Source organism: Anoplophora glabripennis, unplaced genomic scaffold, assembly GCF_000390285.2.
Source record: "Anoplophora glabripennis isolate ALB-LARVAE unplaced genomic scaffold, Agla_2.0 scaffold645, whole genome shotgun sequence".
Taxonomy (NCBI): Eukaryota; Metazoa; Arthropoda; class Insecta; order Coleoptera; family Cerambycidae; genus Anoplophora; species Anoplophora glabripennis.
In genome coordinates, this window is record NW_019416865.1 from 21,820 (window position 1) to 37,205 (window position 15,386).

The window sequence follows — 15,386 nt, forward strand, 5'->3', positions numbered from 1 at the left end:
GATTTGTGACCAATCAAGTGCTTCGACTACAGTGAATTTTCCAAAAAGGGAATAAAGTGCGAATTCAAAATTAGTGACCAGTGCCTGAGCGGAATAAATGGAACGGAGGAGAATCTGACGGCCTCAGAACGAGTTAATGGCAGAAAACAACGAGAAAGTCTAGTTCCAGTTCAGCAGGCCTGCCAACTTCAAGATCGTCTGAGAACTTTGAAAAATACAAGGTAGGCCATTTTATTTAACTGCAGTTAAGAGGTGTATTTTATTGGCCACATATTTAAAAAAACATTGATCAATGAAACAAAATTTTTACAAATTTAAAAACAAAAGTTTCATTTAACCAATCAAATTTGAAAAGTAATATAAATAAAGAGATCTCAAATTCTAATTTTAGTATAAGTCTAGATTAAGAAAATTTGTATAACTCTATATCTGAACATCCGTTGTAGTAAATATAGCTGACACTTGTTAAAGTTATCCGATTTATTTATTATTCCATGTGTGATATTCGAGGAAAATCTATATAGTGAGATAAACAAAATTTATGACAAAGAAATAAATAGATTCTTGCTTGAATAAAATATTGAACCCGCCTCCTGCTCGAGGGAGTTGCTCACATAAAAAAAATAAAATATAAAAATAAAAAAAAACAAGCAAAATTTTAAATTAAATAAAGTGTAAAATAGAGGCCATTTAAGCATTAGCAGGTAAATATAAGACTTGTGAATTGTATTTACGTCTTTAACATATATACTACACTACACATAACATACTTTATTGACACACATATACAGGGGCTTCCAAAATAGAACATTCATACATAAAATTTCAACTAACACATAAAACAACATTCAACACAACAAGAAATTGGCGTCCAACGTGTTAGGCTCTTTTAAAATTTGCAAAACCAAGTAAAAACAAAATAGACATGGACCTTAGAAGTGGAAAGGTAATTTCTGAAGAGGCGTGCAGCTCTGATGAAGAATAAAGTATGAGCACGGAAGTAGAAACAAGGGGGGAACAAACAACTAGCAGGCAAGAAACAATGTTAAGAATCGAAAACATAACGGCATTGTTTCAAGATATTAAAAAAGATATACAGGGTATGGAAAGGAAACAGGAAGAAAGAAGCAAAGAAGCTGGAGAAAAACAGAAAACATTATTCCAGGAAGCTGAAAGGCGGATAGAAGAAACAGAAAATTTTATTCCAGGAAGTTGAAAGGAAACAGGAAGAAAGAAGCAAAGAAGCTGAAGAAAAACAGAAAATTTTATTCCAGGAAGTTGAAAGGAAACAGGAAGAAAGAAGCAAAGAAGCTGAAGAAAAACAGAAAATGTTATTCAAAGAAGCTGAGAAAAAGCAAGAATCAATGTTTCTGGACATGAAAAAGGACCTAGAAAAAGGAAATGAAGCATGGAAAATGGAAATAACAGAAAATATAGTGAAGGTAATAGAAGAAATCAAGAACAAACTACGAGCAGACATTGAAGAAAAATTTTACAAAATTGAAGAAAAATATGATAAATCAAATCAAGAGTTAAAAACAACGTTAACAAAAGAAATATGTAAGACACAAGAAACACTTGAGAAGAACATTGAAGAGGTTCGGATTACCACAAACACCAAGTTCCAGAAAGTCGAAAAAGAAACAAAAAAATTGGAACAAGCTCTACACCAAGAAAAGACTCAAGCCACCACCAACTGGCTAAGGCAACAAGAAAAAGAACAAATATTATACAACCAATTAAAAGAACAGGAGAGAAAGTTTGAAGAAAAATTGAAGGAAAGAAACATGGGATGTGTGTCAAGAATCGAACCGACAATAAACATAAGCCAAGATTTGGTATTCTTTGGAGACACGCGGATACACCCGACAGTGTTCATCAAAAAGCTCAAGATATACATAGAAACCTTACCATCATCACTGAATATTAAAAATATCATCAGTTCAACAATGAAGGGTGATGCTGATATATGGTATCAGCTCATCGAAGACAAATACGATACCTTTGACGAGTTTGAAGAACTATTTATATCAAAATACTGGGGGGAATATCATCAACAGAAGGTAAGGATAAACCTCATCAACGGAAAATATAACTAGAAATTTGGCAGTTCCAGGGAAAGATATCTCATGAAAAAAAATCTACAACATAAAACATCTGGAACCAAAGTTTACTGAAAACGAAATGGTAAAAATGTTGGCTAGACATTTTGAAGAAGATATTCATAAGGTGATTGTAACACAGCGCATCTCAACGATTGATGATTTGATCGATTACATAAGAAGTATCGATGATTACCAGACTGGATGGAAGAAAAGTGAGAATCGACAAGACAATCGAATTCCAAATGGAAATGGTCAAGAAACAGGAACCAAATAAACCGTGGCAACAATACTTATGGCAGTAGGTTCAACAAATTTAATCGAAAGCCTGAAAACCGAAGTCAAAATACACAAACACGACAATCTACATCATACAATAACACGATAAAAACTCAAGCTATACAACCACAAAACACAACTACACAAGAGGTAAATACAGTTCAAACGGTTGCACAAATCCACTCTGCAGATGACACAAATTTTTAATTACGAGAAGTTTAAACACTAGCTATCAGCACATGAGGGAATTCATTAACGTCGACGAAGGCGGTGATCAGGCTATGAATAATGAAAAAACTAATTTAATATTTATAAACATTAAAATTGAAAATAAAAATTTTAAAGCTTTGCTTGACACAGGTGCAGAAAAAAGTTTAATTAATGAAAATTTATTACATAAACAATTAAATCACTCAAAAAACAATATTATAAAAGTAAACAAAATCAAACTGATAAATGCATCTGGAAAAAAATTGGCTAAAAGCAACAAAGTGGTAAATATAATGTTTAAACTTCTCAAGAAACCCATACAAACAGAATTTTTGATTGTACCTAATATAGAGTTTGATATAATTTTAGGTGAGGATATATTGTTGAAATATGGAGCTAAGTTTGATCTAGAGAGTAAAGTTTTTCAAATGAATGATGAAAAAATAAATATAATACTTGACGATTGTTTAAATAATAAATAATTATTAAATGCTACGTGCAAGAAAAATGATGAACTACTAAATACACAAATTGAAAAACAAAACAATCTAGTCATCAAAGCTTCATATAAGATAAATGTCCTTACAAATAATGAAAACATAAAACTAAACTGTCCAGAAAATTTTATTCACATTGTACAAGACATTATGAAGGACAATATGAACCTAATAAACTATGAACCTCGATTTGCTACTGGCTACGTACATCGAATAGAAGTGGATGAATCCAAACCTTTCAAACGCAAAACGTACCCTATTCCTCATAATCATAGATCTAGAGTACAAATTGAGTTGCAGAACATGCTTGAGGCTGGTATAATTGAACAAGAAAAATCAAATTATATTAATCCACTAGTAATCGTTAAAAAACGTGATGATTCAATCAGACTTTGCTTAGATTCTCGCATATTAAACCAAATATCAAAGCCCCAGTATGATGCACCTCAGACTATAGATACTATGTTGAGTGGGATTGGGAAGAATACTGTATTTTCAAAATTAGACCTCAAAAATTCTTTTTGGCCCATTCCACTGGCACCAGAATGTCGAAAGTACACAGGCTTTAGCATCGATGGCCACATTTATAGATTCAGAGTTGTACCATCCTCAGCTCTGGTACAAGCTATGCAACAAATTCTCGATAAGTACGACAATTTTTGTGCACATTATATTGATGATATACTGATATACTCTGAAAATACAAAATTACATCAAAAACATTTACAAACAGTATTTACAGCGCTGAATGAGGCAGGACTAAAATTAAATATAGAGAAATGTGAATTTTACAAGCAGGAGGTGAAATTTCTGGGATACAAGATTGGAAAAGATGGGATTGGCATTGAAAAAGATCGAATTCAAGGCATTAAAAATTATCCTATACCACAAAACCTAAAAATGTTAAGGGGTTTTCTAGGAATATTAAATTATTATTCATACTAGAATTATCTGAAAAAGAAGCTCCGTTAATCGAACTACTAAGAAAGGAAACTAAATGGGTGTGGGATAAAAGGAGACAACAAGCATTTGATAATTTAAAAGCCAATTTCCATGACAATCTACTCTTGTATAACCCAGATTTTTCACTACCTTTTACGTTACGTTAAGAACAGATGCCTCATTCCATGCTGTAGCTGCAGAACTGACACAATTTCAAAACGGGATAGAGGTACCCATATGTTTTATCTCAAAAACTTTAAAACCGTACGAAACCAGGTACTCTATCAGTGAAAAAGAAATGTTGGCGATTGTATTTGCTGTTACAAAATTAAAATATTATCTCACTGCCACATATTTTACACTTGAAAAGGATCATTCAGCTTTAACGTTCTTATTGAAAAATCGTTTTGTAAATAATCGGATTTATCGGTGGTCACTTTTGATTCAAGAATTTTCTTTTACTATTAAACATAGAGCTGGTAAACTCAACATAACTGCTGATGCTTTAACACGTAACACAACACCAAAAAAAAACAGAAAACACATACATCATGGCGTTAAACATTTTAAAACAACACGAAATATTATATACTGCACAAGAAATATTAGGCAACCAACAACACCTCACTGACTTAAGACAGAAAATACAAGAAAATCCTACGTACAGAGGATATTCTTTTAAACAAAACTTTATAATGAAACAAATACAAGACAATGAACTTTATGTACTTGACAATGACGCAACTGAAAAAATACTAACTGATCTACACTTACGATACGGACATATAGGGATACGAAAGACTTGGTTAATATTCAGAGAGAACTTTTATTGTAAACGAGACCTACAAATAACGAAAAATGTAATTAAAGACTGTCATGAATGTTGTCTAGGAAAAAACAAAAACCACACAAACCAAAATACTATACTTTCGCACCATACCACAAGACCGTTACAACTAGTATCAGTTGACTATATCAGTAACTTGATCAAATCTCACACAAGACACAAACATATTTTAGTCATCACAGACCATTTTTCAAAATTCATAAAACCATATCCTACACTTACAAGCAACACAAAGACCACTATTCATTTGTTGTCAAAATTCTTTAACGACGTTGGACGAGCAGAGACGATACTACTTGACAACGTGACTTACTTCAAAAATGACAGATTTATAAATTATTGGACTCGACAAGGAATTAAAATTATATTTACGACAATCAGACATCCACAAGCAAACCCATCTGAACGCTACATACAAGAGGTTCTAAGATTTCTACGCATTTCTACACAACACAATCACACACACTGGTCAGATCATGTTAAACACATTGAAAATTACATAAATAATACACCAAACACAGTAACATTACACACACCCATTCAAGTAATGCTTGGAAAAAACCCAGATAGACCATGGATAAATCAATCTGATCAAAATTTAGAAACGTTAAGGGAGAAAGTCCGAAAACAACTAGAACGAAATGCTGAACAATATTTGAATTAGGAGATTTGGTTGTTATAAAAAGACATCGATATACAAATAAGGACAAACAGATATGTGCCAAATTACAATATCCGTACGAAGGTCCATATGTTGTTCATAAAGTCTTAAATCAAAATACATATGAGCTGAAACAGTTAGATAGTGATTTGATAAGGGGACGTTTTCACACTGAGTTAAATTACCCTTATACACCTAATAAATATCAAACTAGAGTTATATCACAAATTATTACAATGCAGGGACATGATTTGAACAAACATAAAGTGAAAATCAAACTAAAGAAAAAAAATAATATTATGTTACAAAGCAGAGGGAAATAGATCCTGAAGTGATAAGGGAACTATTGTATATAAATTAAATAAAGTCATTATTTCAGAATAACTTTATTATAATTTAGGGGGGAATTTAGGGGGTATGTTATGACATACTGCTCAATTATAAAACATTAAATAAAAGCAAATCTTAAAGCATAGTAGAGTTTCTAAAATATTTAATTCCAAGTATGAACAATTAAACTGAAAATATTTATTAAATTGATAGATTTTCTTAAAAAGAATCACATGGTGTAGTAAAATTAAGTCAAATAGTTCTATTTTATGTCTAGTTTAAAAGAATATCACAAATTTGTGCAATGCAAATTATATAATGGAAAATGACTCCGGAAATGTCAAAATTCACATGAAATTCAAAATAAAACAATTTTCCAATGATAATTTCTTGGAAAAAAACAGCACAGAATGTAGTACATGTTTGTCACCAACAAACCACCGCAGTACAAAACATTATCTGTACTTCATTTGAAGATTTTCATCGAATTTTGAAACGGTAGCTTTGTACAGTAGCGGCTATCGAAGAAATGTTACTAAATTTTCAATATACATGCAAATTACCTTACAAATTACAAACCTTTAGCAAGTTCACATCCTTAGAACTGGATTTGATCCAATATATAGGTGCAGTGTACAAGAAAAAAAATTGTATCATATGTCAAACGACAAACTTTGTAAATCTTGTTTTTAATCTAACGGTGAGTGTGAATCTGCTGTAGACATTGGCTAGTGCATCTTCCAAGGACTAAAAAGCAGTATTTATTTCATGTTATAGACTTTTCCATCAGTGAAAAATTTGTGAAAAACGATGTCATTTCGACACCTAGAACAAAATTAAGCCATAATGTCGTATTCCACCCTTCGAGCGAGCTTCAGGATTTCAGAATACCCCGTATATTCATAGAAATCATAATCTTGTACCTACGAATATGCAGGAGACCGCTGAATTGGAAAGGAGGCGAAACAATCATATTCACCTACCTTTCCAATCCAAACCAAAAACCCGCCACGGTTGTAAAATCAATAGCCGTCGGCCGGGCAAAATGAAAATGCCTCCATAAGAGTCTTCAGACATCGATCCTCACGGCGATAGCGCTCCCAGAGCGTTAAAGACCAATTTCACCGACCTTTCCAATGTCACCCGCATCGCGACCGATCTCGCCTGGATCTGCCATCCCGGCGCGCAGTGACCACTGCCGCTGCTCTCGCAACCTGCAGTCGAACCCCGGGACGCTTCACGGTGATATTTGGAAATATTTGAATTTTCACTACACTTTCGAAATGGTCAAGGACGCTATCGCCAATAACTCTAAAAGTTATTGAGCGATCGGTGTCAAAATTTAATGCAGCACTCCTCAAGTAGCTAGCATTATCTCACTAAATTTTTGTCCTAATCGGATGAGCCAAAACGCCGTTATACGGGGAAACGCGGATTTCACGTTTTCCGCGTTTTCAGCCGTTCCGCTCATTCGATCTCGGCCGAACCCTCCAACCACACTAGAGTATCGCTAGGTGGTTGTCATATTCAAATTCGAGCCGAATCCCGCGACTACTGACGACCAGCTAAGCCATAATAGGTTTTCACGTCTACATAGCTGCCGCCGAAAGGGTCCGCGCGATCTCGGCCGAACCCTCCAACCACGGCACTATGTCATGCCGTGCATCTACTCACAAAATTTCACGTCAATCCATACAGTAATAAGACCTCTGTAGGCCCTTTTACCAAAAGGGGAAAATTTCACCGATGTTTCCAATTTCCCCGTCTTTGGGTCTAAAGGACCGTCTTCCGAGAGTTCCACCGCTCTGGCAGTTGGATGCGATGCTCGGCAGCCCAAGCCGAGACCGCGGGTAGAGTTTTTCCCCCAACCGGGAAAAAACTCAAAACTCCCCGACGCCGACATCGACTATCCGGAGAGGCCAGAGGCGAACGAGTCCCGACGTTGACGGGGATGATGGATAATTTTTGTTGGAAATTTTGGCAATTCAAGCCCGGTCCGCCAAAAGTATGGAAATCCCCAGAAAGCGAACGAACGTCTACTTGCGACGTTTGCAATCTATTAGTGGGAGTACATGAGACGGAAAGCGATACAGAACGAATTGTAACAAATCTTATTCATGGTAAATAACTTGTATATGTTAACTTGTGAATCTTTATTGTCTGTTAATTCTATTCAATATATACTTTTAACATATCTTCCACGGTTTGATTGAAAAAACCCTGTCATCAAGCTCAAGAACTTTGGAGCTCAAGCTCACAGGCTCGCTTCACGAGGCTTCCGTCGAGGCTGCCATTCCTCGACGTGATATTAATAGTGCTTTGCAACCACTACTCGCTTAACGAGACAACCACCCGAGGTAGCCTAGCCTGAGGTGAAGACCCTGTTCGATAGCCCCCTGCATCGAAACAGCGGTAAACTCCAGGATCCACTTGCGACCTGCGAAACCGTCCGAGACTGACCACCTCCGACGAAGATCCTGTGCGATAGCCATTCGCATCGACACAGCGATACTCCAGGCTCCTCCAGAGACCTGCGTCCCGCCCGAGGTAGCCCAACCTGAGGCGAAGATCCTGTTCGATCGCCCCCTGCGACGAAACAGCGATACTTTCAGGCTCCTCCAGAGACCTGCATACCGTCCGAGGCTTGCGACCCTCCGACGAAGACTTTGATTCCGACTGTGCCGGCTCCATCGAGAGACCCGCACCTCGGTACAAAGTACACACATAGGCTCCTACGAGACCTACAATTCAGACTCCATTGAGATCTGCAAATCCGAGGCAATCTTCCTCGTCAAACTTCTAGGCGGTCACTCGTCGAGGCAACCTTCCTCGTCAAACCCCTACGAGGCATTTACTTTGTGACCCACGGGCACAAAGCAATAGTACGCACGTTATTGTGGCGGCGTACTTCCAAATTTAGTAAAGAAGTTATCCTTACTTCTAGGGCTCCCTCGAGAGACCCACATTTAATAGTAGAGTCAGTGCTTACTACAAGACGTCTACAAGACTTTCGGAGCAAAAGAGCTTGCTCCGACATTGTCGTACGGGGAAGATGAACCCCTGCGACGCGACTACGAAATCCAGTGCTACGAGGATTGGTGCCCTCGAAGGTAATACTACGAATAATAAATTAGATCGTGTGAGTATGATCAAGACTGAGCTGGACGAGACCTCGTCCCAAATCGGAGAGACCAGCGGTCACACGAACTGCCCTCACACCTGTTTGCCGGCGAAAGATCTCTCGACATTCGGGGTGAAAGAGGAAATGGCCTCTTCTGCCAACGCTATATCGATGCTCCGCGAAGAGTCTGAGGGACCGAAGATGGTGGCTCGCGGAAGTACGCGGCACGGCGCAGCCACAGCGCCGTACGCGTTGAGGTCCGCTGCTACGCGAGTTACTGGCACCATCTCGACCACCCCTCACGACGCACTCGCGGATCCGAGTAGCAACCAAGAGTTACCACGAAGTGGGTCACCCACAGATACTCGGGACGAGGTTCAACCTACGTACCAACTGGTAGGGTCCGGGGAATCCCATGAGTCCAACCACGGTTCACGGTCTGGCCCCGATAGCGGCCTACTTCCGAGGTCGGGTGTTTCGGAACGTGAGCTAGCCGTCGGTGACGACGCTACAGTTCATTCAGCTTTTTTACGAAGTGGTATCCAGCGGGAGCAATGCGCATCTCGTTCGGGTGCCATAGTAAGCGAAAACCCCTTAGCCGACTACGTCGTAGGTGACGAAGCCGGCCTTTTTTATCAAAACAATACTTGTACGTCGCCCGTCCATTCTCATGATTTCCCCCGAACATACGATCATCGCCTAAGTGGTCCATATCAAGAAAGTCTAACCCGACACGACGCTCAACGCGGAGCTCGACCTTCTTCGTCGAGATCTCCCCCGCGAGCTCGTGTCCTAGACACCACGTCTGTAGGTCATATCCACCACAGATTCCAATCGTCAGAGAATATAGTGCGACCGGGCGTCGATAGCGACGATCCCCGTGAACTCCGTGCGTTCCTGCCGCGGAACCCGGTCAAGGGAACTAACATCCCAGATCACAGGTTGCGACATGGTTTCCAACGTGGAGCTCGATTAGAACTCCCGATGCCTCCACTGAGGACCCATGCCGACCAAACACAACATTCAGATCATATTTCACGACATGGCGCTCGACGCGGGGCTCGAAGTCCTGCTTCGACGTCCTCGCGGCGAGCCTATGTTGCCAATTCTCCGCACAATTCTCAAATATTAGGCACAAACGATCATATATCACGACATGGCGCCCAACGTGGAGTTCTATTAGAACTTCCGATGTCTCCACCGAGGGCCCATGCCGTGTTTACCAATACAACCGATCATATTCCTCGACATGGCGCCCAACGTGGGGCTCGATTCGAACTTCCGATGTCTCCACCGAGGGCCCATGTCAATATGGTCGGTCATTACGATCATATTCCTCGACATGGCGCCCAACGTGGGGCTCGATTCGAACTTCCGATGTCTCCACCGAGGTCCCATGTCGATGAAACACTACGCGAAGATCATATTCCTCGACACGGTGTCACGGGCCCTTGGCAACCGTGATCCGTAAAATGGGAGTCAGAAAAGTTGAAAAATTAGTTTTATTAAAAGTATAGGAAAATACGAGCCGCGGATTGGCTGAGACAGCGTTTTAGGGCGGGGCCTATCGGTCCGACCGGCTATTTAAGACAGGGTCGCGGAGATCAGAGCAGCAGACCTCGTTTAGAAATCGAAGCCACGTTGAATGTTTTTCCAAAAAGAATTCGACATTACCAGCGTCGTTTCGATATATTCGAGTACGGAAGTCCTGGAAGGATTCCGATATAAGTCATAAACTAATTTAGAGTAAAACGGGTAGCAAAGTGGTCTTGGTCGACCTATCCCGAATTGAGGTTCATAGTCAATAAATATATACGTGAAATAGCCTTTGTGTGAGTAGTACGTAAGGTCGAAATTCATAAATTTGGGGAAATGCGTGAGGCCGAGTTAAAAAATTAAAGACTAAATCGCAAAGACGTTATCGCGGGAGGAATTTTACCTAGGCGGTTAATTACCTGCAAGAAAGTATTAGTTAGTTGTACTTACCAACAATATATGTGTCAGTCCAAACTTGGGTTTCTTTTAATCCAGTCGTGGGTGGTGATAGCGCCTTCAGCGTGCATTCTTGAAGTGGGAATCTGAAAGAAAGAATATATAAACAATTAGTGCCTTCAGCTGAAAGTAAATAACAATTATATTAGCGATGCAAGCTATGAGAGCTTGATTCACCGAACTGTAGAGTCAGTGTTAACCCTAATAATAATAATACGTTGTCAATTGCCTAATCATAAGTGAATACCGCAGCCAGGAGTAGTCTAGAGACAGATCCCGGGAGCAGACTGTAGCGAGCGGGTAAGTGCTAAAACTTGGTTCCGTATACATTGCCTTGAAATGGTATAGACAATAAAGACTTTCACGAACATTGTAGTGTTTAAAACTGTAGAGACAATATTAGTGTCGCGAGTAAACCATTTATAAAGAGAGACAATATAGTTAAATCCGTAAGTTCAGAGCAGTTGAAGACTTTTGTAATTCATTTAAGCATTGGAGAGTATAGAATTAAATTTGGAATAAGGAAACGAATACTGTAAAGTTAGATACTACTTTTCCAAATCAATATTTCCTTGTTTATTTTATACATTGAGTTGCATGCATATGTAATCTATTGAGTATAAAAAATGACATCAAGAGAACAAAGGAACGCATGCGCGGTGCGGCCCGCGTTCGAATTGGAAGAGGACCGCCTCCACGAGTCACTAATCTCGACCGAATCCCTCGAAGGGGCATTTACAGGTACGGGGAATTTGGAGGATCCGGTTAGTCAACCGCCCGACCGGAATGTCGGCGGAATTCGCCCTAATATCAATTTGGGAATTGAACAGGATTATGAAACGAACGAATTCCCGGATGAAGAAGCCGGAAGGGCCGGCGATGAGTTATACGCATGCGCACGGATACAATGGCTGTCCCCGTCCGCCAAATTCTCGGATGTAGAACGGCGCGGGTAATCCCGCATCGCCGGGTTCCCTAGGGAATCCCAGGAATGGGGTGTCAGTTAATGTAATAGTAGTCGCTAAAGAGGCAGGCGAAATATCCACAGGGTTGTCCGCCTCGGTAGGCACCTCTAGCATCACCGGGTTAGCGGCGGCGGCATCAGGTAGGTCATGTACGTGTATGTTATCCATGTTGACCGGGCAATTCTTGATGTCAATCAACCAAATAATACACAGAATACAATAGTTTATACAAAAAAAGAACAATATAGGTCCACTAGTGCTTCTATTGGAGTAGTTTCCCAGGCCTCTCTGATGACGACGTCAATCTGAAAGGAACATGCGCATGCAACCGGGAACCTAGGCCGCTATGCTCTGGAACGGTATCTGTGAAGAAAGGTATACACCCGACAGGTAGGTAAACGTTGGACACAACCACGCATTTGAGTAAGTTCTAAAGTCAAATCTGGCACTTCAGTAATGCAAAGTTATGGTTCAGTGATAATCTCAAAGTTTAAGGTAAGTTAACCCCAGCAGCTCGATAACCAAGGTAAGTATTGATAGCAAAACTAAGACTGGTCTATTTAACCCCTATGAATAGTTACGATGACCCAAAGTCAAACTAATATCACACCAATGGCCTATCTCAACAAGTGGTCCCCTCCTTACACCAGGTAACGTATATTGTCTCAATTCGGCACTTACCGTCCTAGCTCAAACTTCCTCGATGCGTCGGGTACAAGCACTCACTAATATTAAAATGGTTTTTATGTATTTGTCTCGAATTCTTTTTAAGATATCTCGCTAAGCGGGATTAGAGGTCGAATTCTTATAACCAGCAAGCTGGAATACACTATTATTTAAGGTAAGTTTAAAACACAAATAAGACGCGAATCAAATTGAAACAACTCTATTGCCAACAGATACAACTAAGGAACCTTGCTAAAGTACGTAAAAGTAGTTTGGGAAAAAGTGATCCTGTACTTCTGTCTCAAAAGGTCGATCCCGGGGATAGTTTTCAGTCCCCTTTTATATCATCCGGGGCACCCAAGCTCGTCAATGGCGGCCCCGGATTAGTGGAAAACGATTTGGCCTATAACTTCCCTATACTTCCGCCGATTCAAACGCGGTTTGAACCGGCGGATAGGGCATCGAATTCCCTTTCTTTCTATATCACCTTTTCCACCCCCATCCCCTCCGGGGAGGGAGAAAAACCGGAAATCCGGTACACGGCTGTCGTCGTACCTCATCATCCCGTGTTGCACTTACCATTAGGTTGCGGCTCTCAGGGTTTCTGGACATATTATATGCTTCTCGCGCTGTCGCGCTGGACTCTGCTCGAGATATAGCTAACCTGGCATGGCTCGGTGAGAGGACGCGATCTAATTTTGTAACAACTTGTCTTTCCCTTAGATAGGATGTATGAGAGGTTTGACTCTAACAAAGGGAATTTGGATTAGAATGATATGAGATATAGGATCGGTATTGGAAAGATAGGTGAAAAGTGACTTCAGCGCCAATACGTCCCGCTATCTCTGATATTTGAGCTCAGGCGGGTATGAGAGCCGTTAATTAGGTAGTTTGTATATATAATTCTTATAATTATATATATCTAGAGGTAAAACACTACGCTCATATAGTTCTGATAACTATAGGCGCAGTTTGATGCACTTCACTAGAGCTTATATCTAACACTTTGATAGGGCTGGCTAATGGCCCGTGATTTGAGTCTGCCGCGGGTCAGAAATAAATACCCGGGCGACGTTTTACCTTTCTTTTATAGATAAGAGGTAGGTTAGGTTATATATATATATATATATTAAACATAAATCTGACTCTAACAATAGGTTAAAAGCTTGCGAAAGGCTGTAATATTGACTATATAGGCTTTAATGTCGCAACTAGAATTTGGAGCGTCCCACACAGAGACTGGTCGGATACGTCAATCCGGTTAAATAACTGTAAATGCCCGCAGTTGACGATCCATCGCGATAAGGGATTCGTGGCCTTGATCCGCGGTTGATTCCCGGGTTTTTTATACGATTCTTTTTCCTCTTCTTGACCGGTGCTCCCCTGCAAGGCCGGGGATCATTGGAAAGTGGGTCGATTTCGTGACTCTCTGGAAGGTGGTTGCTGGCTCGTTGTCGGCTTCACATCGGTCGTCCTCGATGCGATCCATCTCGTCTTCATCACCGGGGGGCGCTTTTTTGACGATTTGCGGCTTCTCGCAGGTGGATTGGAAACATCGGCGATTTTTGTAATCGGCTGGCTTGGCTCAACTGCGGCTCTGCGATGTTGCAAATCTGAAACATAGTCAGTTTTGTTTGTTTCCCTTGGATACTGCTTCATCTGGGTTCGAGGCGACTGGATGGTAACCGGATTCGAAACCTTGTCGATTTTTTCTCTCTTCGCTCTGGTAGTGATATCGGCTTTGCGAATGGAAGCTTTGTGTAAATTATAGCTTAGGATTTGGTTTGTGTTACTGGACATCGGACTTAGGACGTTGTCCGGGATTCTTGGATTCGGAAAGGAAACTTGAGTGAAAATTTTACTTTTGCTCTCAAGGGAGGCATTGACTTCCGTATTGGAAACTTTATGCAAATTATGTCTTTTGCTTTGATTTTGGATCATAGAAACGTAGGTGAGGTTGCTACTGGCGGACTTAGCCTCCAGATTGGAAACATAGGTGAAATTCTTACTTCGGAGTTAGCAACATTATGCAATTTAATGCTTGTACTTTGATTTCTTATGTTGGAAATCGGGCTTGGAGCTTGGTGCTGGATTTTGAGGTTTGGATTGGAAACATAGGTGAAATTTTTACTTTCTCCCCTGACAGCGACTTCGGGCTCGGGATTAGAAACATTGTGGAATATGTTTGTTATGGCTTCATGTTCTGCGTAGAGAGCTTGCACTGGAGCGCTGTTCCGGGCGTTGGAACTCGGATTCGAAAGATAGTCGAAATCTGAAGTTCGCTCGCTCACATTATACGACACCTCCCTCCTTTCGTCGAGTGGACTTTGGGTTTCGACGACTTGAATTTGGTCGAGTGGCTGATTATCCCGATTATTTTTCAGCCCGAAAGGTAAGACGTTGAATTGGTATGTGGCTCCATCGGGAGTGGAGAAGGCGGTGTACTTCTTGGACTCGGGCTGCATCGGAATTTGCCAGTATCCGGTCTTCAAGTCCAATACGGAGAATATTTTGGCTTCGCCGAACGACTTTAATACCTCTGAAATTTTAGGGAGAGTGGAGGATTCGGATTTGGTAATCGCATTTATTTTCCTGTAGTCCACGCAGAATCGTGGTTTCTTGCCTGGCCGTTCCACCAAGACGGGTGGTGAACTGTACTCTGACGTTGACGGTTCGATGATCCCGTTAGCTAGCATCTCTGCTAGTTGTTCGTAGAGGATTTTGGTTTTGTGTGGGTTAAGCGGATAGGGCCTTTGATTGATCGGCTTGTTATC

The 15,386-nt window shown here is 40.4% G+C and overlaps 1 protein-coding gene across 1 annotated transcript; it reads right to left on the reverse strand.

Annotated features, from left to right (window-relative positions):
- Nucleotides 1-14,010: 14,010 nt before the first annotated feature.
- Nucleotides 14,011-15,308, reverse strand: LOC111691988. The gene is made up of 2 exons (XM_023455578.1): nucleotides 14,744-15,308; nucleotides 14,011-14,366 (listed from the first exon to the last, which is right to left on the reverse strand). The coding sequence occupies exons 1-2, from the start codon at nucleotides 15,306-15,308 to the stop codon at nucleotides 14,011-14,013; spliced, it is 921 nt and encodes a 306-aa protein (XP_023311346.1).
- Between the last annotated feature and the right edge of the window lie 78 nt (nucleotides 15,309-15,386).